Source organism: Rhea americana, unplaced genomic scaffold (assembly GCF_003343005.1).
Source record: "Rhea americana isolate MKP2758 unplaced genomic scaffold, rheAme1 scaffold_58, whole genome shotgun sequence".
NCBI classification, from domain to species: domain Eukaryota; kingdom Metazoa; phylum Chordata; class Aves; order Rheiformes; family Rheidae; genus Rhea; species Rhea americana.
This window is the reverse complement of record NW_028186734.1, coordinates 1,164,039-1,188,705: the sequence shown is the minus strand read 5'-3', so window position 1 is coordinate 1,188,705 and position 24,667 is coordinate 1,164,039. Positions and strand designations below refer to the sequence as shown.

General features: G+C 39.3%; 1 protein-coding gene and 1 long non-coding RNA gene across 4 annotated transcripts in view; both read left to right on the top strand.

Annotated features, from left to right (window-relative positions):
- Nucleotides 1–24,667, top strand: part of ARHGAP28 (Rho GTPase activating protein 28) — a 77,941-nt gene that overhangs the window by 24,950 nt on the left and 28,324 nt on the right. For 2 of the 3 annotated variants that reach the window (XM_085319308.1, XM_085319310.1), the window contains 2 exons: nucleotides 17,613–17,815; nucleotides 22,144–22,361. In XM_085319308.1, the coding sequence (XP_085175434.1) occupies nucleotides 17,613–17,815; nucleotides 22,144–22,361 (421 nt within the window). Of the gene's footprint in view, nucleotides 1–1,822; nucleotides 2,037–17,612; nucleotides 17,816–22,143; nucleotides 22,362–24,667 lie in introns of those variants that run through there. The other variant, XM_085319309.1, reaches the window with a different exon arrangement.
- Nucleotides 6,491–8,753, top strand: LOC146587588 (uncharacterized). The gene is made up of 2 exons (XR_014897611.1): nucleotides 6,491–6,613; nucleotides 7,686–8,753. It is a non-coding gene; the product is annotated as an uncharacterized LOC146587588 (long non-coding RNA).

Here is a 24,667-nt window from a genome sequence, read left to right as displayed (position 1 = left end):
ATGGGAAGTGTTTTAGTTGCCGACAGCACCCGGAGCCAGGCTYTGCCTCTTCCCTTCTGCTCCCAGCCACATTTCTGTGTACCACTATAAGCAGTTATCTGCAAAGGGCTTGGGTTGCCAATGGGAACCTGGCTTCATCTTCATCAAATGCAACCAAATTAATTCCTAGGAAAGCCTAAAGTACTGCAACCAAGACTAGCTTAAATTCCATCAGAGTAACTTTYGAAAAAGCCAATCCTAAAAGTATATTTATTAGACTGTTTATACAAAGCTCAGAGTTATATAAAATTACTTCAATTCCTTCCTTCATCAGGGAGAGTAAAAGTGGCAGCAATGTATCACTTAATTAAAAACAGAGAGAAAACAGAGCATTCCTTTAACGGTGTGGGGAGATCAGTCTTCAGCCTGGAGTTGTCCTCTGAGTGCCTGCAGGAGCTGAGATTAGAGAAATATTTAGCTGGGAGTCTATGGACTGAGAGCCCCATATCATTTCATGCAAAGCAAAAACCACCAAGAGGTTTATAGTCACCACTACCACCAGCAGCTGCATTTGCAGCATGAGCAGTCCCCTAGTCCGTTACCAAGCTCCTAAGCCACACATTTCCCTGCAGTTTATCCTTTAAATCATGACCTATCGGTCCCTAAACAGGCCTACAGACAGTGGTAAATTATCTAAAGTTTTCAAGAGTCTTCAAAATTTTTAAGGATTTGTGTAATCCAAAAAGTTCACCAGAAGAAGAGAAAAGATTAGATTAAGTTTAAAACATAAAACAAATTTAACTTCAAGATGAATCGCAAAACCAAATCACTTCTGCTTTTGCCCTTTTCTGACCATTCAGGAAAGCTGTTTCTGATTCAGGAAGTCTTTTCCTTTTTTTCTTTTTTTTTTTAAACCTTTGCTAGTCTTGATTAAACACTTTCAGACTTTCTTTTCCCTTCACTCCTGTGAAGGGCTTTCAGCTATGTCTTTGGAGGAAGTGAAGAGTATCAAAAACCTTATAACCAGAAAGTCAGCTTTTCCTCACATGTTTTGGGCTGGAGGAGCAATGAGAGGAACACTGTGAATTTGACATACCAATTTAAGAACTTCCAGGGGGAGGCAAAGGTTTGGTGGAAGGAGTTAAGTTTGATCATTTCAAATGCTCTCCATGTTTAAAAGTTATTTCTTAAGCCTCCTTCTACTGCATTCACAGCCTGCAGTAAGGAATTGTTTGCACAATGTGTTTCCTAGAGATGGGTCTTCCCCCAGCTGCAGCCTCACTCATCCATAAATTCTGAGACATTATCTATCCCGTGGCAGAAAGCTAATTCTGGGCCACTGTTCATACAAAACCAGGTGCATGCTTCTTTTCAGCATTCATCCAAGTGYCCCTCTGATCTTCTTTCYTAGGAAAAAAGGAAAAAGGCTTCCCCATAAATATTTGATTTCTTAATAGCTGTACTTTGGCTCGCTTCTCTTTTCCTAGATGGCATTGTGTACTGTGGTTCTGCTCTGGGTGGAGCAGCAATTTCCGTGCAGAGAGCGCTCCTCATTGATTTACATCTGGACATTTGTAATTTTTTGAGTCACGTTAATGGGTAGTGTCTTACATCCTTTWAGCAGAAAGCACATAAATTAGCTCTGACTCTTTTTCTGAGCCACGCACAGGGACTCTTCTGAATCACAGAGCAACCAGGGCTGATTACGCTTTTGTTTCCCCTCCTCGGAAATGGATAAAAGATTTAAGTTCTGACACAAACAGGAGAACACACTAAGAGGATTTATCCTGGAGGCATCTACTCTTTAAATAGTGATGGAGCASTGTGAGCCTGTTTCCCACACGGGCCAGAAGCGCCGCTGCTCTTTGTTCCTCCAGCTCTTGCATGACTAGAGGCAGAATATCCTATCACAGGCTGTCAGATAGCGCCCAGAATAAGCAAGTTTGTGGTCATAGGCTGAGGAAGGACTTACAGCCACTAGGAGCATGAAGAAGCTGGGCTTCAGTACTCTGCCCTACTCCTTTAAGGATAACACCAAGGCTTGGTTCTGCTCCGAGGTAAGACTTACGGAATTTACTAAATCAGTAATTTCTCAGCCTTCCAGAGCCTCTTCCCTCCCTCTTGTTTTCTTAAACAAGGAGTGACAGGAGCGGGAGCAAGCTGTCAGAGTTATCACTAGCGGAATTTTCCAGCTTTACAGGGCAGGAAAGGGGGGCGGAGGGGGCAAAAAATGATCCGCTGCAGGGAAACAATGGGACGCGCTGGAAGCGAAAGCAGCCCCAGGAAGGGCATGTGCATGCTTTGCGCCCATTCAGGTTGAAGTAGTGTAAAAATACGCCTCAAGAATCGAGTACTAGCACGAGCCGGTTCAAGGCTTTGTTAACAAGGTGTGGGGTTTCTGGAAATCCTCTGTTATAATACAACATTTTCCCTCACTGTTTTCTCTGTTTTAAAAATACACGCCACTAGAGTAACCTTTTAGAGGCAGCACAATCTTTGCTTCAGGTTAGGTTAATTAGAGGTYTTTTTCCATTTTTGCCTTCAGTTGATTTGGCATCAGAATTTCAACTTTTTCAACTTTTACCTTTTGACGTCACATACATGTTTTTGATATTAATGTGTATTTCAGCTCAGTGACCTGACCGTAGCTTAACCTGCACAAGTAGTGGTACACACAAACCTAACTTTAAGGAAGAAGGAAATTAATGAGTAATATCATTTCACGGGAGGAAAGCCAGATCTGACAATTTAAGTGATGCATTCATACAGATCAGCCTTGTAAAAGCAAAAGTGCTTTTACATTCACAAATACATTATCCAAATCCACGTTTTCAAGTGGTGCTCAGATCTAGCTTAACTCTGTACACTTGACAGACAGGGATTTACAGGTAGCGCAGGCTCTTTCTAATGGACAGTTTCAATCTGAAGGGACTTAAATTTAGTAACTACGTAAAAATCCAGGGGCAGCAGCGGACTGATGGTGAGCAGCAGTTAAAAAATGTTGACCTAACAAAAACTGGAAAATTTTAAGGGAGCTGGAACCACACATGCCTGCATCATTCTGATGAAATCGAAAGTTTTTTTATGTATTTTAAATAAATGCAAATACAAGCAATAAACCAGCAAGGCAGCACATACAGACAGACTGTCTCATCCCTTCTGCTAGAGTTTCAGGGGCTTTCTCTCGTGCTGGCTGGCAGCCGTGATGCTGACATCTCTGCACATCCAGAACAAACACCGGGAGTGTTTGAAGAGGTTCATTTAGCAGCTTCCACTCCAAGGCAGTTTGCACACCCTGCGGTGGCCAACACAACCTCTCCGGTTCCAAAGTTCCCCTGCAATAAAATATCATGAGCCAGGGGCATGACCATCAACAGAAATAATACTCCTTGCCTTGTGGAAAACTTTTCAAGGATTTTTTTCTCCTGTTATTCCCTCTATAGAAGCAGCACAAGGCTTATTTATACTAGGGATCAAAGGGAATTCTCAAATGGCATCAGATGCTGCAGAGCAGCCCAACATGAAGACCATGGTCCAATATGATGAGTACATAATAGATTTTAGTTGACTTTGATCAGGATGAAAGAGCAAGTACTTCCTTTTTACTCTGTCAAAGTATGAAGTCTCACTCAAAGCAAATCCAGGCAGCTAATATCCCTGGAGATTTGATTCTTGCTAGGTATATTTTCTTGATTGATTTGTTTAGAAGAGGGAAGCAGATCAGCAGGATGTAAAATTTCTACAGGGCAGTTACATTCCTAGCACTAATAGATTTTCTTCATCAAATAGTGTCRTTACAAGTCCCAGCAGTGTTCAATCAAGATGGGAAATGAGGCTCATTGACATTAGATGATTGTCCAAACTGCTTTCTGTGATTTTGTGACTTCTTTTCCATAYGAATAGGAAGAATTCTGAGACATCTCTCATTGCTGGTTTTGMTCCTGTTCCCAGGGAAGTCAGACATGGGACAGGTGCCCTTGTCTGGGAATTGAAATGGCTGTTCTGCCCAGCGGGATCTCCTAGGTGCTAAGGCAGTGCAATTGCAAATTCCTAATTTGGAAAATAAATGGSGAGCTCTCTAGATAGGTAGAAATTACTTGCTGATGATGCTGTTTCAAGATAATGGCCAAATTTTGCTGAAAATGAACATAGCRACACAATATTCAATTTTATTTCAATTCTTTTAATTACTTTTCAATAGGAAGCCTCTTAAAATGCATTCTTTTGGAAAACTTTAGGTGGTGAACTATGTATRAATGAACGTAATCAGCCTCTTATTTGACAGATCTTTCTCCTACCCGAATGGTTCCAACTACTTTTAATAAAGTCTGTTYTATTTCTATCCTGAATTACACTTCCATTAAACAACCGATTAATGTTGATCCCTGGTTCATGCCTTATGAAACATTCCTTTCTATGTGTTATCTAGACTTTTTCACAAAAATCTCATAWGAGATTACTAAAATATTCCTTCTCTTTGTTCTGATTTTTGCTATGTATTCATATATATATTTATACATGAGTATGAATTCATATATATGTAGAGTAATCTTCCCCTTAGGATATTGTGTGTRTATTTCATAAAGGAAAAAGAGATTAACAGCACAATACAATACAAACAGACTGACTTTATGGCACTCTTGCAGAAACTCCTGCCAAGCAAAAGAATAAATAACAGCTGTGTTAATCAAAGGCAAATTTAAAAGATAAGGCTTGAATTTAGGTGGTGAAAATACCAGCAAACTGAGCAAGCTTACTGCTCACAGAAAAAGAATAATTCCTAGGACATTGAACATGATAGTACCAGTAAACTGGATTTAAATTTTCAAAAGTGCCTTTTTAGACTTAAATGCCTAAGTGCCACTTTCAAAACTGATTTTGCACTTAGGAGCACTTATTCTCCCTACAAGTCAATAGGGCTTACACTCCCAAATTCAGCAATTGTTTCTGGAAATGGGAGTTAGGTATCTGACCTCCTTAGTTACTTTYGGAAGCGTAACCCATAGTCACTGGGAAGTCCAGAAAAGATACTGGCCCAAGCATAGGCTGAATACCAACCAAGGATACCAACTCAGACGAAGGAACTTGAGGTACAAGCACAATTATTCCCCTACTGCTTTACAGAAAAGCAGTCTAGTGCCTCTGTTTTGGACTGAACATGTGAAGATGTGTTTGTCCATCTCAAAATCCGGTGGAAGCATTTTGAATCAATTGTAACTGACATAAATATAGCCTTTGGCTGGAAATCTTCCAGAATGAGCTGCCACAGCTCAGCCAAGGTGTTATATCAAAGCCATGGATAAGCAATTCAATGTCCTCATGGGATGGACTGCAGCTTCATACCATTCAYATAGTGCCTACATAGTGAGAGATCTAACATGATCACTAAAAGATAGAGGGACACCATGTGAATCTTCACCTCCGATCATGGATCATGGCTGTTATCTAGGCAGGAGTGAGAAGAGGAACATGTACTTGTGATGACAGAGAGCACAACAGCTTAGTTGTACCCATCTGACACGAGTCTGTGATCATTCAAACATAATTTACTACATATGGATAGCAATACTAATTACTTTTTATAGCAGATCAAGCCAAGAATATGTAGCAGGTTGAAAAAGCCCAGTTAAAACTTCAGTCAAACTCTGAAGGACATGGTTAGCATTTCTATTACCCATAGTCTACCAGTTTTAAGCCAGAAACCATCTCTGTATGATTTTAGAGATATCACTTTACCTTCCTCCATAATCCTATTTGACAACCTCTCTATGGTCCCAGGTAAATAGCCACTGCCCAAACAGTTCATTAAATGCTRCTGGGGGTGGTTGAGTTGTTTTGGTAGTTATGGACTCCTTGATTCTGCTGTCTTCATCCACAGCATGAAAAGTCTTTGTATCTAGGTTCAGACTGTCAACTGCAACTGAGGAGTATTCAACACAGCTGAGGAGGCAATTCTCCAAAGTCCTCTTTTTGTTATCCCAGCATGAGCTGGTGCAAACACAGAACAGCTTAGAACAAGCCAGAACAAATCAGCAACCGGCTGGCAAAATAGCCGTGATMAATCCATACTGATAAAACATGATGTAGTAGTTACTACAGTGGCTCTGTGTTTCTGTAGTTTACTTCCCAGGAGAACATGCACAGACATTTTGTACCTATGTCAAAATGCTTGAAACTAAGATAAAATCATCTCTCTGTGTCTTCTGGGTCTTGGTTATTTCCCTCCAATGAGAGTTTGTTTTCCTCAGAGATTTCCAGGAGCTGCATCTTACTCTTCCAATGTCAATATTAAGACATTTGAACTTGCAAACCCTATGCACAAGAATCATTCAGCTAACTTCAGCAGAGCTACTGGGAGGATTCAGAAGTATTCACATCACTCAGGAACTGCAGACAAAGACATCATGTTTTGCAAATGTTAGTGTTCCCCATAGCTTTAGGAGCTTCAGGAGCTGCAATCTATTTGCATAGCTAGCTTTGAAATATTTGGCATGCTGCAGCTTCCCTCAGGGTGCCTATGGATTAAATATTTGAGCTAAACCTCTAAAAGTTTTCTTCTCCTAAGCAGGAGAAAAAAAGCTGAAGGAAACTGGAAAGCTGCTGTACACCATATACCAGTACTCCCATTTAAGAGGTGATTTTTCTTACTCTATTATTTGCCCTTTTTATGGATGTTGTAAAGAGGTGTAATTTGGTCAAATAGTTCCAGCTCTCACTGGAGTCCAAGAAGTGGTTTGGAAGCATCACTGACTTATTTGGCTTCTTACATATGAAGGTCATTTTATTCATTGCTCATTCAAACCCAAATTAGAAAAATACCACTTGAAGTTTAGGGTGTTACCTTGACAATCCTCGTGAGGGTATTCCTTCTGTCCCTTTAGCATAAGCACAAGCAAGCCTTTAGGATTACAAAAAAATCTTTTATGCCACCCTAATATGAAGCGTATAGCCAAAGTGYAACAAAATGCCTTGTGTTTTCCTTTCTCTCTTCAATCCTCTGTTGAAGGTGTTTATGCTCTATTGTTTCTTCTGCAAAAGGGAACGTCTGTTCTTTGGAGATCTGTGCCCTTATGCTTGCTGTTCCTTGGCCATTGTGTTTGTCTCCATCAAGTTTAAACTTCCTTTCTCCGTCTTCAGCTCTTCTCTACTCTCTCTTCTGGTTACATCTCCAGTCATCTCAGCATCCCCTTTTATAGTTATGTTAATGGTACTAGATTCACCCAGCAACTTAAGCGCTTCTCACAAATGTGGCTACGTTATAAATGAAAATTCTCTAGATTAATGTAGAGATCTAGTACTGGCTTTTCTTTTAAATCTAGCTTTTCCTTTAAGTTTATACAGTTATATTTATGCAGTTATTCATGTCCTGAATGAGAGAAGAGATCACCAGATAATAAACTATTATTAAATTTTAAAGTGAGTGAAACACCCTAGTATTTTAACCTTGAAAAATGTGAGTGAATTAACAAGAAAGAAGTAAGCTGTGCTTTGTTTTCCTCAAAGGTATTCAAATGTAGTTTGKTTTTTTTTATAAATTGAAGGTGAAATATGAACTCCATTAGCAAAATATCCACTGGCTTCAGCAGCGCCAAAAGGATTTACCTCTATTAATATGGCCTAGCTGTTTTGGGTTACTTTGGTAATTTGTTTTCTAGAATGTAAATTATCCTGACTGCTTTAACTCTGAACTTTTCATAACTATTTAGAACTGGCACGGAAAGAGAGGCTGGTGCATGACTTGTTCTGATAAGAAAATGTGCCTGTGAAATAACTTTGGCGAAACGCTTGGGAGCACACCCCTCAGCCGCTATCGCCCCTCCCTTGCCCGGCGTGTCTGGCCTCCCCGTGCCGCCCCGWATCCCCTCCACGACGCTCTGCGCAGAGATCCCCGATCAGCTCTCCTCCTCACTCTACAGCAACATTAGGCAGAAGGGGCTCTCACCTAAGCCACCAGCACTTACTCTCAGGAAAAATCAAAGAGGAATGGAAGACAGGGTTCGGGCAAGAGTGAAGACAGAGGGATGGAAAGAGAGATAGACACAGAGATGAGGCTTCGTGTTGCCAAAGTCACAAGCTGTTCCGGACCATTGACCAAGAACAATCAACAGATAACATGCTAGAAATCTATTATTCTGTAGTTTCCATATTAGCTAATGTATAACTGCTTTTCTCCAGGTGAAAGTGGGAACATAGTGCTTTGAGATAATTCTTCCAGATACCACATCTACAGTGCCTTATTAAGCAGCCTTACTAACAAAAGAACACTATCATCTATTTAGAAAATATGGGACTCTTTCCAAAGTAACCCATATAATCTTTACAAATGTGCTTGAGTGGCAAAAAATAGAATTATGCTCACATTTTCATTTTTATTTGGCTATAAAGTTTTCCAGGGAATTTTTCATTCCTTCTCACTGATTCAGTATGCCACAAAGTACAATATATTACAGAAAATACAAGCTGAGGGTTAAGAATTGCCTGACAGACAACCCAGAGCTGCAGAGAAAAATTTAAGTGGTGAGAAATAAATTTGTTCATGCAATTTTTGTGATTTGTTGTAACTTCAGTATTAACAGTACCACAAAGAAGGATGTTCTGAATTCAAGCATATGGGATAAATTAAGCCAGTGGGGTTGTAACAGTTTATAACTATCTGAGAATCCTATCCAGGATTTTTATAGTGACAATGTCAAGTTGCTCCCCGCTCTGTAGAAAGATTTGACAATATCATCACCACATGTGCATTTTTTCAATAAAATAGCTTTAAAAGTTCAGTGTGTTGCTTTATATTACCTGAGTCCAGTACTGTGAATACTATTAAATGTAATGTTCAAAGTGTTTACTCTAGATTGCTGTGTAAATGATACAATCCATGACTAAAATGTAAATTAATACATTAGAGATTCAACATATTCATATTTTGTAGCTCAAACATTGCCTCCCATATAAATTAAAATACATTTAAAGGAAAACCCAATATCTCATCAAAATAAGTACTGCTTGTTTGGTTAGGACCTGAAGCCACTGCTTCATACACAATGAGTGGGGTTGTGACATTTATTTAATAATAAAAGGGGGTTAATTATAGGAAGGGAGCAAGTAACAGCTGAAGTTCACTTAAAATTAGAMACAGAGAAAACTTCAAAGACATATTCCATGATTCCCAGCTCCTGTTTATTTTAGATGTTCAGTCTCTGGAATTATCTCACTCCCCTCACTGATTATGTCAGGACCCTAAAAAGTACACAATGCAATGCTTTGCAGTGTTTGTAGTTGCATTAGATGCCCTCAAATAGATAGCATAGTCTAGTTCTTTATGCTGTTATATTAACTCAACCAAAGTGGTTGAATTTGTCTCTTAAAGTGCTTCAGAAATAGAAAGTCCTGTAAATACTTTCACTTTAATGAAAGTCCTATAAATACTATCACTGTAAWGATAATAATGGTTGGTAATAATAATAATAATTGTTTGAAAGGATATATGCTTTTGAATGAATTAAAACAGAAAAATATGTAAATATTCCTACACAGTTACTGCATACATACAGGCAACACTAGAAGCTGTACAGAGAGCTATATAAAGTTTGACCTCTTATGTCTCAGCATTTTCTTTGTGCCTGATGAGTATTTTAATATTTCTTCTTCTTTAGAAAATCTAGTTTGTGCTTCTTCTAGAGCTGAAAATATTTTCAAACTGACCAGTATACCTCTCCTGTGGTTTTACATGCTTTTCTTCTTTGCTTGTTGAATTTTTTAAGCCCCATCTGAGCTCTAGAACCTGCACATTTTCTGTAGTTTTAACTGTATCCTGTTATATTGTAAATAATGAGGCTGGCTAAGTGTGAGTTGCTGGCAAAGGCTTATCAATTTTGTTGCGAGAGAAGATTCTGGATTAGTTTGTGCACTAACCTGCTCCTCCTAATCTCCTTAATGTTTGCACTTGCACACATTGGCATGAGGTGGTGCTATTCCTGGAGAGCGCGTACGGGGATACTGATCACCTTAAAATCATAGAATTATAGAATCAGTAGGGTTGGAAGGGACCTCTGGAGATCATCTAGTCCCACCTCCCTACTCAGCAGGGTCACCTACAGCATGTTAGACAGGGTTGCATCCAGGCRRGCCTTGAAGATCTCCAGAGAAGSAGACTCCACARCSTCTCTGGGCAACCTGGTCCAGTGCTCCCTCACTCTCACAGGGAAGAAATTCCCCCTCAYSKTCAGGCRGAACTTCCTGTGCTTCARTTTCTGCCCATTGCCTCTTGTCCTGTCACACGGGGCAACTAGAAGTGACACTGCCAGAGCTATAGGAAGCAAAAGARACATATGGSTTTTCCACAGCCTTTTATGAGAGCTTTCTCTCTACTACAGCTAGTCCCACACTGGCTGTACTCTCTGCACAGGGACCAAGCGGACGCTGCTATCGTAGCCAGCCTTTGCGCAGTGTCAGAGATTAGACTGGATCTAGCATGTTTATGCCTCTCCCTCCCCTTTCCATTACTATGGCTTTGCTGCATCTTTGGTTGTTACTTTGGATGAGACACTAAATAGCTGCTTGCACCCATCTGCAGAGTGAAATGCATCTGCCCAGTGCTTACCATGCAGCTTCGCCAAATAACTCATGCCAAGGACAGATAATCTTAAAATAGTATATCCAGGGCTGCCACACATCTGGATTGCAAATTCTGTCCAGGTGGAATTTGAAGGGTTTGTCTTGTATTTTGGATGGCTCAACTACCTAGAAATCTGTCTGAGTGAATGCCAGACTTTTGGGATTTTGGGAGATCTCTGTTCCACATGAAGAGATAAACGATATGGTGCATGTGCAGTGAGCCCACAGCTTTGAGGGCCCTGATCAGCTCTGCAGCATGTATRTAGGGAACTGTTAGACTCACTGGAGTGTGGAATGTCAGACACAAATCGTTTGCACTGCACACATACACAATAGATCAAACATTTCCTGGAAGCTTGGGTTTCCTAAGCCTGCAGTATGTGGCTTATGATTCTTGTAAAATCTTGATCTGCCCCAAATATGTTTATTTGTTCCATACAAAATTAGTAGGGCTTAAGCAAGCACAAGTGGAATGGAAGTATTTGTCACCTTTAAYGACAAAAATGTGTTGGAATTGCTCAAGATGTTTAAAATGGCATACTCACACAGCAGCTTTTGCCTGCTGTAGGCCACGTCTACTTTTTATCTTGCCCACAGCCATTGAAGCTTACATCTAACATACTCTGTTGCCATTTGCTCATGCCTGTTAGTCTTCAGAATTCAAAACTAGCACATCCTGTAGTTTCTTAATGTAAATGAAAAGAATTCTTTTCCAATTCACTTGAAAAAAAAAAGGTCAACAGAATGTAGTCTTGTTACTGCTAATCATTCGGGAATCCCTGCTGCCCTTTAGCAATAGCCTTGCTGTAAGACTGAAGAAGAAATAGAGTCCCTTTCAGATTTTGATAGACGCAGTCAAGCCACGCAGTGCATTGTCTCTGGTGCATTAGGCCAACCCCAAAGCGATGTGATCGCTAATGTGGAGAAGAGGCCTGGGTCATGTCCCCAGAGGTCACTGCTGCCAGCGGGCAATACCTAGAGAGTATGTTTCCTGTGCTCTCCTAGCTCAAAGCATCTGATTGTGAGAGCCCCCACACTGGAAGCTCACAAACAGAGAGAGATTCTTCTATGGTCTCCACCACTCTGCCATGGAGCCATCACAATGTGGCCGTTGTTATAAACGTAGGACTTCCGTGCCAGTGAGGAAAAAAGTTGTGTAAGAGAGAACTAAAAAATCCAAGGTGAAATGCATTTTTAAATGGTGCCAGATAAAAGTAGCATGTAAACTTTTCTGTCGAATCTCACTAACAGTCGTTAGTACCTTGAGGAATTGCAGATGGTTTATGAATAAGTAAATGAGATTCTTCTAAGCCTTAGAAAACTTTTCTCTTTTAAGTCTTTTATGTAAGACTTTTTATGTAAGATATTAAAAATGTCCTTCTGCTCCAAAATATGTTTGTGGAGAAAGATCTGTAGATACAAAATTAATAAATAATATAAATATATTTTGTGGAATGTTCTGCAGAATACCAGGACAGATGAATTACTGAATTCCTGTGTTTCCAAGTCTAGTTGATACAGCAATATGATAACTCAGCTTATTTTCAAACCCAGATCTATAACAAAGAGCAGTAAGACTAACATGATTTTGGAGTACTGCTAGGCAATAGAAAGAGGACATTATTAATGAAATGAAATTCCATTTTGCTTCTCACTCAAATATTCTGTTATGAGGGAGGCTGGGTGACACCTCCACAAGGCCAATGAGCATGACAGGTTAAATATTTGCTATGCTGGATGTTAGCACAAGAAAGGTGAAACTTAAGGATCCCCTGCCTACAGCTTGCTTAGCAGCTGCAAGGTAATCAGAAACAGAGCTATGCAGATGGAGCTAGGGGCATATTGTCTAAGAAATATGCCCCTTTGAGAGCAGAAGCAACCAAGCACAGAAAGAAGGAAGTAAGCAGAAAACAAACACAGTGCTGGAAATGAGTCTCCAGGAAGGAGCCAAGAGTCAAGAGATTTGGGGAAAAGTGCTGGCCAAAAACAAGTCATGAACTGTGCACAAAGATATTACTTCCAATTACTGGAGTCTTCCTTTGCCTTAAATTTTGTATACATTCAAAAAAAAAGAAAGAGAGAAATTTTGCTCCATGACTGCTTCCATTTCAGAATAGAAAAATACTCAGTTCATAATTAGCAGAAAGAAATTCGGCTTCCTCTTCAGTGCAAGTTACCATCCCCCTTTTTTACATTTCAGAAGAGCTGAATAGACAGAGGGCAAATATTTTTTTGTCAGAAGTTGGTTAATTGCTATTATACACTGAAGAACAGAAAGATCTGGGGAGAAGCTACATTGTTYGCAGCCACTCCTGTGTTGTTCCAGTGCCACTGACTTCTTTGGATGAAGCAGCTATGCAGATACAACGATTATAATATGGAAAGATGAATCCCATTAGTCCTGAAGTGACCATGAGAGTTTGCCTCCTTCATTTTCCCCATTTGTATAAATGTGACTGAAAGCAGTGAAGCAGGTTCAGGACCTGCTGAAAATGAAATGAAACACAATGATTCACAAAAGTGACATGTCCTGTCTCTTTATTAACATGAATTAAATGTTGTTTTTTAATTACAAGGTGGCTTTATTGCTCCCTGTCTCTTTCATAGRTGCTTTACCACCCATTACTTAATTAAATGGAAAACACAAGCGTATCTTTATCATTAGTCAGCCTGTGAACAATCATTAGGTGTCACCAATCCCATTTTTTTGTGTGGTTTGACCAATCTTCATTTCAAGGATAGGACAGGAATTTCTTACTGGAGTGACGTGGCTATCCTAAAACCAATGTGTGCTCTCAGATTCTGAGCAGCACACTACTCTCCTATATAYGGAACATAGGTTCAGTAGACCTGATTTGCTATTGCATTTCATCGGTGTTAGAAACGTGTTAGAAATCAGTGTAAAACTAGAGTCACACACAGTTGATCAGCCCCCTTGTGTTGGAAATATCCTGGAAATATCCTGCTCCTTTGCAAAACCCTTTCTGTGGAAAGCATATCTTCACATTTCTCTTTACTGGCACTCTTCAATCCCTTCTTCTGTGACCAATGTCCAGTAATAGTGGCGCACTCTGAAAAATTGGCAGTTGTAGCATGCTTTTTCCTTCTTTTATTTTCTTTTTTCAAGGTTTTGATTTTATGTATGCGTGGCTTTTTTGGTATTTATTTATTTTTCTAGTTCCACTCTGAAAACAATTTTGGTCCCTTCAGTGAAGTCACAGTAATTTTTGTTTGGTATTTTAAGATCCATATTTCTCTCCCAACATTTTCCAGGTAGGAAACCAGGATCTGAAATCCTTCCTCTCTTCAGTTTTAGTAAATCTTTCAGATTAGGTCACCCCTACCAGTGTGGGTGAGAGACTGAAAGAACTGGAGCATGAACTTCATAATTGCTACTTATTSAACAAAACTCCTTTTCAAATTTTCTTTAAGAACAACAAAACCAGTTTAGTATAAACATTTGATCCTTGTAAACTTCTCTTCAGACAGTGGGGAAAAGAGCAAACAAACCAGAAAGGCTTGAGGGTGGAAAAGGTATCAGGAACGTAGGTTTTCTGCTAGGAGAGTTCCCAGGTGACAGGCAGCCTAGGCTGTTGAGCTGTTACTGCAAAGGCAGACAGCTTGCTGAGTCAGTGCTCATTCAGCGTCCTTCAAGAATGAATTTAAAGTAGTGAAGAATATACTTTGCTTCCTCAGTGGGATTTTTTTTTTCCTGAAACTGTTTTGAGCAGCTTTGGCTGGAGGAAATGGAGACAACTGCCGTTATCACATAAAAGCAGGACTGCTTCCTCTAGGACAAAAAGCTCCAGGTATATCGGTCAAAACGGCAGCTGGAGGTGTTTTGAAACATGTGAGCTTTTAATAGCAAGAATTCGAATAATTGGAGACAGTTTGTACCAGACCACCTGGAAGCCAGCTTCAGTTGTTTACCAATAAGGATAAAGTACCTCTGTCTAACCTTTCTTGTTACAGGAATTTTACACAGCTTGCTTTAATCTGGGCTGAGATAACAAGTCTCAGATATGCAATTCTCAGGAGACTTTGTTCAGCTGATTTTCCAAATATGTTCTGTACTTTTAATATTGTTGTAAGTGCATGTTAATTACCCAGTAACCTTAGATGTATTTGGTAAAGCTGGTTGCCACAGCAGTTGTTGCCGTGCTACGTGGTCTGTTTTGCATTTAGCTTTTTGGTACGGTAATATTACAAAATAATATACTCACTGTGGGGGAAAAAGAACTACCCACCAAGCCTCTTTCTTCCTAATATGGTGAAATAAAAAGCCTTGGTCTGAGTTAGCTGAAGTACTGGTGGAGTCAAAGCCCAAGGATCAGTCTGGTGGTGCTTGATGAGTGCAAGGGTCACGGTCGAGATTCGCACTGGGAGGGCAGGAAATGTTTAAATTCCCTGACCATGACTAAATGGTTGGAGCCAGCTCTGCTATCAGGGAAAAAGCCCTCTTCTCCTCCCAGCATAGATGCGATTCCAGAATGGCAAGAGCATTTATTCCTGTGATTGCTGCTATGGGAATTGTGAGTTGTGYTGTATATCAGATGTAAGGGCTTATTTTTAGCAAAGGTTTATAATAAGCAGCAATATAATTACTAAGCTGGCAARCAGTCTAGCAGTGTGAGGGTCTCGGTCAGAGCCCCAGGCTAAAGAGAAAGCCAGGGAAGAGATGGGCAGTTGGTTGGAAAGAGAGCCCCCATTTTACTCCCTGCACCAGAACTTACATGTCTCCCGTTTGCTTGTACAGAGCCTGGTGAAAAGGGGCCCCAAATGCAGCTAGAGTGCCAGGAAGTGTTGCCTTTTTCCTTATTTATATTCACTATCACCTTTTAAACAAAAGAGCAAAGYTTTTCATAGCAGTGAGCATGAGCTCACTCATGCTGCCAAGAGCTGTTTCCCCCCACTGACCACCAGGCTGAAGGCAGGGAGTTTTTCAGGCTGGTTCTGAGGTGTTCTGCTTTACTAACTAAAACTTCTGCTTGGGGCCACTTGATGCAACATTATTTCATGCTATTTAAATGCTGTGAGACTTGCATTTTTGTTTCCTTGCTGAGGCTGATGCAGTGCAAAAAGAAGCGTGAATTCAAAAAAAAGAGGGGCCACAATTTTCAGACACATTATTCCACCAATTAAGATTTTTCAGGTATCGCAGTCGCCTGAGGCTTTGCAAACTGAAGCCAACTGGAAAGTTCTCATCTGCCCAGTGGGAAAGCTACAGGGAAAGCACTCAAATAGCTTTAACCTCATTTGTGTCATGAATTCTTGCATTTGTTTACTGTGGATTGTCCTAATTGAAACAAAAACAGTTTCAGGGCTCTGTTTAAAAGTAAATATTCGTCATTTATGAGAAAAAAGATAGAAACACTGATATATGACACTGATATAGCATCTCTCATCCTGGAAGACATTTGTCTCTGTAGCACAGTGGTCTATTTTCTTCTGCTGAAGTATTTGCACCCATATGAAAGTTGTGATTCGCAGCATCTGGCTGATAGCAAACGGGCAAGTGCATTGCCTTATTACACGTCTCCGTGTTTGAAAAAAGGCAAAGGCCAGGAGCTCAGCCGTGCTTTTTTAAGGCACCGATAACGTCCACAGCTGGAATTCGTTGTGCTCCATTGTTTCACCCCAGCTCCCTAACCTTGAGCTCCAAACTAATTCAGAACGAATTGCCTTAGACCACCCAAATGATGTGAGAAAGCTCCAGTAATCTCAGGGAAGCAGCCAGCGCTGGGGTAAGGAGTGGGAAGGCAGCTTCAACAGTGTAAAAGGGGAAAAGTACATCCATTCTGCTTTCTTAAATACTATATTGTTTATACATCCATTCTGAAAACTTTGACAAGAAAGGAAATGCTGAAAGGAAGTATCTTTTTTTTTTAATGGAGTAAAAGTGATGTCTGTGGTTTTAAACAAAGGGCTGTTGGCAGGATGATGCCATAAAGGAAAGGAAGAGAAAGGGAAACTGCATTTGAATTAATTCAGATAAGTTAAGGCCAGAAGACCTTATGACAGTATTTTCCATTGCTTCCTGTAGTCTAGCTCTCTACCATAATTATATTACCTCCTGACTCTCTTGTACAAATATTGTTGTGGTTATTACTGTTTACTGTAATTACTGTAATTACACTTACAAAAGTTGTTTACAGTATTACAATCACATAATAATGTGAAAGAATAAAGTTAGACAAAACATTTGTGGTGGGTATTTTATAAAATTTTGTATAAATAACTGTCTTCAACTGGAAGAATTTACAGYTGGAATAGTCAAGAACAAAAAAGCAATGACCTGATTCCTCGGTTTACTAAAAAATATTTTAAAAAATTAAGGGGAGGAATCGTTGTGCTGAATCAACCTTGAAATCTGATTTTTAGTGGATCATAATTATTTAAAAAGGCAAAGATCAAAATATTTTGTTTGGCCCAATATTTTGTTTGTTTTATTTCAAGGACAAATTTTGTTAAGCTTTAGTGTAATTTAAGAAAAAAATAATAAAAGATAATTATTCTTCTGAACTAAAYTATTTCAAGTTTTTTATTCTTTTCTTTATAACACATACAATCAGTGAAATCAAGATGAATTTGTAAAATATTTTAGCGTTCCCAAGTCCAAATTTTTCCCTAAAGAAGTTTTTGCTAAAATATTTCAGTCTGTAAGCAAAACAGAGAAGGGATAGAAAGAGAAATTGAGGCACAAAGAAATTGAAATAGTTTTTCAATGCCTCATTATACAGCTACCAGTGCTAGCAGTAGAAATTGCATCTCCTGAGTCCCCACTCCCCCACTACAGTATAAACCATTAAAGATCAATAAAGAGATAAATTATTAAATGCAAAATCAATGTACAACCATAACCACTATGAGCAGAGACCAACAGAATTGTGCACTTTCCTTCCAATGTCTTGTTCCCACTTCTCTGCTGCACTTTTACTGGAAGCCCTATTTGCATGGTTTGGCTGCATGACACAAGCTAGCACACTGGAAAAATAACATGTTTTTATTTTCCRTCATTTCAGAAAATCCTTCTCTCGCTGTCGAAGGATTAACAGGATGCTTTCCAACGAGCCTACACCTCCTCCTGCATTCAGTCGTTCCAACTCCCAGGTGTCCATGGACAGCACGTCCATGGAGGACTTCTGGTGCGAAGTGGAAAGCATTAAGGAGAGCAGTGAAGACAGACCTGAAGAACCAACACTCTTAGAGTTCAAACCTGCTGATGGTAAGTACATGAACAGTGCTTTTTCATCACATTTTGGCTTTGCCTTGTCTCTTTAGTGATGCCCTGATCACCTTCCTCCCATCACCAAGCATAAACATGATTAAAATATTGAGCCAGAAGGCATGAAATGTTTTTTAAACCTTCCTTAAAGTCACTTGAGAATAAGTTTAAGCCCGTATTGCTGTAATACGGTTTTGAATCATGAAAGTACCAGGCTGGGTCTATGGTCATTATTGCTCCACTTCTGAACATTACAGTCAATGTACTATAGGTTACTGGAGAAAAACAATAGTTCAGTTGAGTTTATGCCCTGGGATTAGTAACATGACTTCTGAGGTAGGATTTTCTGCATTGATCTTACTTGTTCTTCGGAAGGACAAGTAAGATGTAGTTCAGAAAACAGAGGAACTAAATGAATACTTTGTCCTCAGCATTAAATAAACTAGACTGAAATATATGTAAGGAATCAAAAAGTTCAATTAGTTTACTGGAATTTTCCACTTCCTTGCTTTTATAGGATATAAAGCAGAAGTCATGAAAGTCTTGAAGCAGTTTTTAGCTAGATATCATTCAGCCCTATCAGAAATTTGATAACTGGCTGTTTATCTGAGGTTACTCAATTTAGGTGTAGATCAAGGAGAGATAGAGTCTGAATTTATGGATGTGTGCATCATTCAGCCTCCTCACTCTTCAAGTCCATTCATCACAATCACAAGTTATGATGAAGATACTCTTACTTCATTATGTTACCTTAATATTTTTCCCTTTCCTTTTTTGTAATGCATTTGAAAAACAAAAAAAAAAAAAGAAAAAAAGAAAACATGTAGTAATCTGCACTTGTTGCTGTGCAGTTTTCTGTTGGGTGATTTGATAATATCTAGAACTGCAGTTCTCAAATTTTTTTTGCAGTTATGACCACACTGAAAGACTCATTGTATTATGCAACACAAAATACCAGGTCTCACTATACAATAAAACAGAATGTCTTTTGGGGTTATAACTCACTGATAACTGCTGCAACCCTATTTGGGATTATGATCACTAGTCTAGGAACAACTGATTTAGGAATAGATTCTGAAAAAAATGGTGTATTCTTTCCATGCAATTATTAATGTGAGTGATGATGTACCTTTCTTATCTTTACACRCAATGGAATGTCATTAATTCTGCTACCAGGAAAAAGGGTGAAAARGGAGAAAGGCTGCTTTATTTAGTAACTAAATATGTAATCAGTCATGGTAAGTAGCCCACATCTGGCTCCAACCATATACTGGTTTTATGGGGAATACCACTCACTAGTTCCAGGTAGGCAATCTATCTCAATTAGCTTGACCCTTTGGGGAAAATTCCTGTCTGACTATGCTCTCTAGCTTGGAAATCCCAGAAAGGCCAAATTTTCAACCTTGCATGGGGTCTCCTTCATACAATTCTCAGTGTGAACTGAGACAACCCTGACTTGTCACCATGGGCAGTGGGATGTCACGGATCTATGAGCCAGGTAAGTTACCAGGTCAAGGCAACAAAGGGGCAAATCTTCTGTATTTGCAGAGGCTTCTCAACCACACTCATCACTTGTGAGCTAGATCTTTACAACAGTGCAAACCATACTGCAGTCTCAGGTTATTCTTTGTCTGATTGCACCTCATTACATTACATTGATTTTTTTTCCTTTCTGACTTGAATTAAAAATGAGACTGTATAGTAAAATGCACATTTCCACACTTCATTTACCTCCATAATGTTGTTTTAAACACATATATACACATATAAACACACGYAACCAGGGAATGCTTGTTCTAGTTATTAACTTTAGGAATATATTCAGTCTGGGATTATAAATTTTGGAAATAACCATGAGTTCAATCAAGACACTAATAGGCTAATACTCCTTGTCAAGGATCAAAACACAGAAAATCACCATGGAAATCCTCAGGGTAAAATAAAAACAAATATTCATCATCCTTTTGAGATGTCTTTGAGAGGAAGACATGTAGAATGCTTAAGGAGGAAGCAAGGGGGTGATAACAACCAGACACCAGTGATATTGTCAAAACCTCAATGCTGCTTTTTGCAGGTTGCACGTGTAAGAAGAAGCCTGCAGAACACTTACACTGATGATGTCAGTAAGAAAGAATAAAAGATCATACTGAGTGACACGAGGGATGACAAAGCAGGGGAAGAGGAAGTAAATGGGTGTTTAAGATGATAGTGACATACACAGAGCTGCTTTTAACACTTAGTGTTTTGAGGGATAGTATGAGTTATTTGGGGATAAATCTGAAATTCAAAGACAGACATGTGTCTTTCCTATCCCTCTCAAAAAGAAAAAGAGAATTATCACCCAGTGGAGATCTGCTTGTTTGACAGAATTAAGCATAGTGCCTACGATCCTGCTAYATAGTAGCTACCACTATAAAACTAATATTTTGTGAAATATAGTTTTATTAGCCCTCTTTTAAACCTTTATATCATATAATTTTGAGGTAYTTTATACAGAAATTCATTCTCTGCRATAGTTTTACTCATTTGGTTGTTATTATATCTTAGCCTATTGTTTTTAAGTGGTTAGAACAGGAAAAAGGAAAATGCCAGAGAAAGCAAGTCACAGGGGCGACTGGTAAGCACACAGAATTTCATGTCTGTTTTTCTATTGGTTTATAGCGTCATGAAAGCCAAGTCTGATTGAAAACTAAATTCTTGGAAATAATATTTCAGGAAAAAAGCCAAAATGAATGTAATTAAGAAATAGGAACATTAATGGCTGTGGCTAGAACAGTAGCACACAAAAATGAAAAGAGCTTGTTKGAAGGAAGAGTGAGAACAGCAGAAGGACCACTGCTAGGTCAAAACTTAAAGAGCAGGAAAAGCAACAGTCCATCATCTTATGTGTAGAAGGAAATGGAGTGGAAGCAAGCTGTTTCACAGGGTACTGAGGTGGTCACACTACTGTCTTAACACAAAGCAGGGTCTTTAGAAGCAGGTATTTTCATAGAGCTTTGCAAAGAGACAAACCAGTTGACAGTGAAGTCAGTGATGGGACATGTATAAAAGGCTTTCACTTGCCTCTACCAACCAGTCCCGTAATTTTCTTTTCTGTGCATSTAACTGCCAAAGTGCAGTAAACTGGTACCTATCAGTCTGCCTGCGTTCTGGTGGTGTCAAGGAGAGGCAATAAAGGAAGAGWGGGAATACAGGCCTGCTATTAAGAGCAGCACTGTGATAAGAACAGTAAGTGAGGATCTGTTCAAGGAACATTCTGCAAATTAATCCATTTGCTATTTGACATGTTTATTTATAAGACCTGCTTTTCAGTCAAAGCTGGAATAGTTATCATTCTGATTACCTGGTGTCAGAAGCACCTTACTGTCATTCACAGATGCAATTAAAATAGAGGCCCTCAAAAGCTCCCATGYGGAGAGAGATTTTAAAGGTTTATGATTGTTTGCTTTAGCAAACAGATAAATAAAAAGGCAGTGACAGCAAAATTTAAAATTACTAAATGATTCAGATAAGGTAGATTGAGAACGTCTCCATGTCTTACAGAGAGAGGTGATTTTCATGCAATTTAACAGGTAGCAAACTGACCTGGAGAAAAACATACTTTTTCACATGGTGCATGACCTCATTATGGGATGGGATGTACATTGCTAGCTAGACTTCRACTCTTAGAAATCAGGATGATATATAGCATGCAAGGACAGCTATCTCTGAATCTTGTACCCCTACCTAACAACACCCACCCCTACCTAATCCTTACTCTCTAGTGAGTACCTCTGGACCTTAATCATCTTGTCCGAAATTGGCTATTAGAATAGATGGGTGTCAAGATGCTCTCAGTGTGGCATCTTCATGAAGTGCCTGATCAGTGCTAGCTGATTTCCTAGGGTTTGGGGGGCATTTATAATCCTCTCATCCTTAATGAGCAAAAAAGCAAATACATTATTGTATTGTAAACAGTACTTCAATATGTTTTCCTATTTTAACTGGAACATCAATTAAATTACCATTGGCCAAATGGCTTCAGCCTAAGTAATATAACTGAAGGGATTTCCTTTATGCTCTTGAATGAGGGGCCAGGSTTTAGCTAGACACTATACTGCCTTCTTCACACAGGTATATTAATGCACAGGTTAAAATACTTCTATTCTTCTCCTAAGCCCCTCCTGTGCAGAAACTGCCAAACTGAAAGTTGACAGTCTGTTGACAAAACTAAATTAACTTTATACTTGTGGCCTAAGGCAAAATGGAAATGGAAACTTCTTGAAGTGAAGGCTAACGCACTGTACCACCTCCCCTCCTGCCTGGTAACAYGCTCTCTTCCTCCGCAGAAGGGGAGCTGGAGGCTGAATGGCTGCAAGATGCAGGTTTATCGACATTGATCTCGGGAGCTGAAGAGGAGGATGGCCAAGCCCTGCTGTCCACCTTGACCCGAACGCAAGCTGCTGCAGTACAGAAGAGATACAACACCTACACTCAGACCCTGAGGAAGAAGAATAAGCACACTGTCCGGGATGTACGAGACATCTTTGGCATCAGTGACTCTTCTGTAAGTAGCTAATGCATCCTAGCAAGTGCTTTTGAATGTATTTTTTATGCATTTTGCAAGTAGCTCATAAAAGCTGGAGAGGGACCCTTTTCTGCTGACAATATACAGACAGTCATAGCAGTTTCTGGCGCTAAGTTTAGATGTTTAATGCTGTATTTGCTATATTTTGAGAGGAAATGTAGAAACCAACTGAAATAGATGGTGCACAGTTTTGCAACTAACCTGTAACATAATGTTGTATCTATTGCCAGCCTTCCTCCTGCAATCTCCTATCAAGACTAACATTTACTCCCTTAATTTTTGGAAATTGGTGAGTTACTCTTGGCAGTTATTCAAATTTTTTGCTGGCTTCTGGGGACACTTGCTATTTACTCAGCAGTCTCAGCAGTGAAGTAAAACTTCTCTAATGAAGCAACTGGGGTTCAGATATACATAAACAATTAAACACCTGCCGGCATGATTGCAACTAGTACACTAGCAGTTATGTTTCACTTATATAGCGAACAAAAATCCATTAACTGTTCATTTGTTTCATGGCTTTAGAAATGAGCATTGCCTCTGGTGGCTTCATCCACTTTTCCCTGCAGATAGCTCTAAATGCACCARTTCTTATCCCTACACATTTTATTTTGTAGAATGCAGTCAACTGTGTGAATTATTCCAGTGCTCAAAGCAATGCACATGACTTTAGATGTATGACTTAAGTTATTTTRTATTGGAGTCACAGAGAAGCTCACAGACTCATCTTTTAAATAAATATTGAAGCTTTTATTGTTACAAAACCCCAAGAAAAATCTTTCTTTCTGTAAATTTCTTTTATCCCTTTCTTTTCGTCTTTCCTTTTTTCCCAAAGCTTGGCATTCCAGCTGAATTTAAAGAACTGAGAAACAAAATCAGAGACGCATTATTACATTAGAATTCCAAAAATATAACGGTCGGGGGGCTTAATTTATTGATCTCCGATGTAAGCACTTAGATCCTTTTGAACTTTGTGCTCGTATCCCACAAATATATCCAGAAGCAGTTTCCTGTGTGACTTTCCTGCATGAGAACTCCTCAGGCACGTTTGCATGAACATTAAAAAGTTGATGACACTTCTTACTAGATAAGCACATTTGTCCTGTTTCAAATACCTGTAAACTTTAACACATTTATAATAGAGCACATTTGTAGTAGAGTCTAAGTTCTCTARTAAATGTTAGTCAGCCAAATGGATGCTATACACATTCCCTTGAATGCACACATTATTGATTATTTTTTGACCTGCTTATTTTTCTCCTGTTTCTCACTTGCTAAAGTATCAGAAGCTCCAGAGGCATTGTCCTTAAAATCAGTGTTTTACCTTTCCTGAAATTTAGCTCACTTAATTGTTCTGCATTGTGAAAGACTGAAAACATAATTGTTACGATTTCTCATTCCTTCTTACCACRAAAATATGCAGTTCTACAGGGTGCCTTGCCTAAACGTTAAACACTGATACACAAACACAGCTGCAGAGCAGGAACTCGCCTCCCTCAGATAGGCTAGGAAAGAGATTTTATTTCTAAAGATCTGCTAGGTTCGCAGTACCCTCTGGGCACTCCTGTTGCTCGGTGTTACTATCTCTGCTACTCACCSTGGGATCTAGAAAGTCTGTCCCAACTGCTGCCTCCTTCCTTGGTGACTGAGGCATCTGCTGAATCACTGCTGCAGCAGAGCAACGTTTCAGTGGGTGCCTCCATCTGAAGCTGAACATGCAGATCTTTGTAAGGCAAAATTAACTTTAACTGTCCCCATCTCTATGACATTACAGCTGTTGGCGAGTCTTTACAAAGAATTAGTTTGGAAAAGTTATGTAGATTAAAAACAACCCAGTCAAAAACCAAGAGCAGCAGGGTACAGAAAGCAGAAATCTTTTCAGTACAGCTGCTGCAAAAAAGCTGGTAAAAAAAGACTTCTTGAAATGGCATGCAGGAGCTTTTGTTCTCCTATCTTGCTTTTTGAAAAGTTAACATGCTGTAAATAGCAAAATAGCTCTAATTGCTTTGCATAACTCTTTCTATAATCCTACCCATTAGGGGACTGGATTTACATCTTCTTCCCATCAACTTAAGCATTACAGCAGCCTGGGGTGGGTCACAGGACGGATTAGTCTCTTCTGTGGCTAATGATGAGAGGAAAGGTGATTAGCTTACTAATAATTAGATCACCTGAGATGAGATTTACAAGACTACAGTGGCAACCACTGAAGCTGTATAAATAGTTGTAAGGTGGAGGGGGGAATTTTTTCTAGTTTTGTCTCTCTGTTCTGAAACAAAACTAAAAAA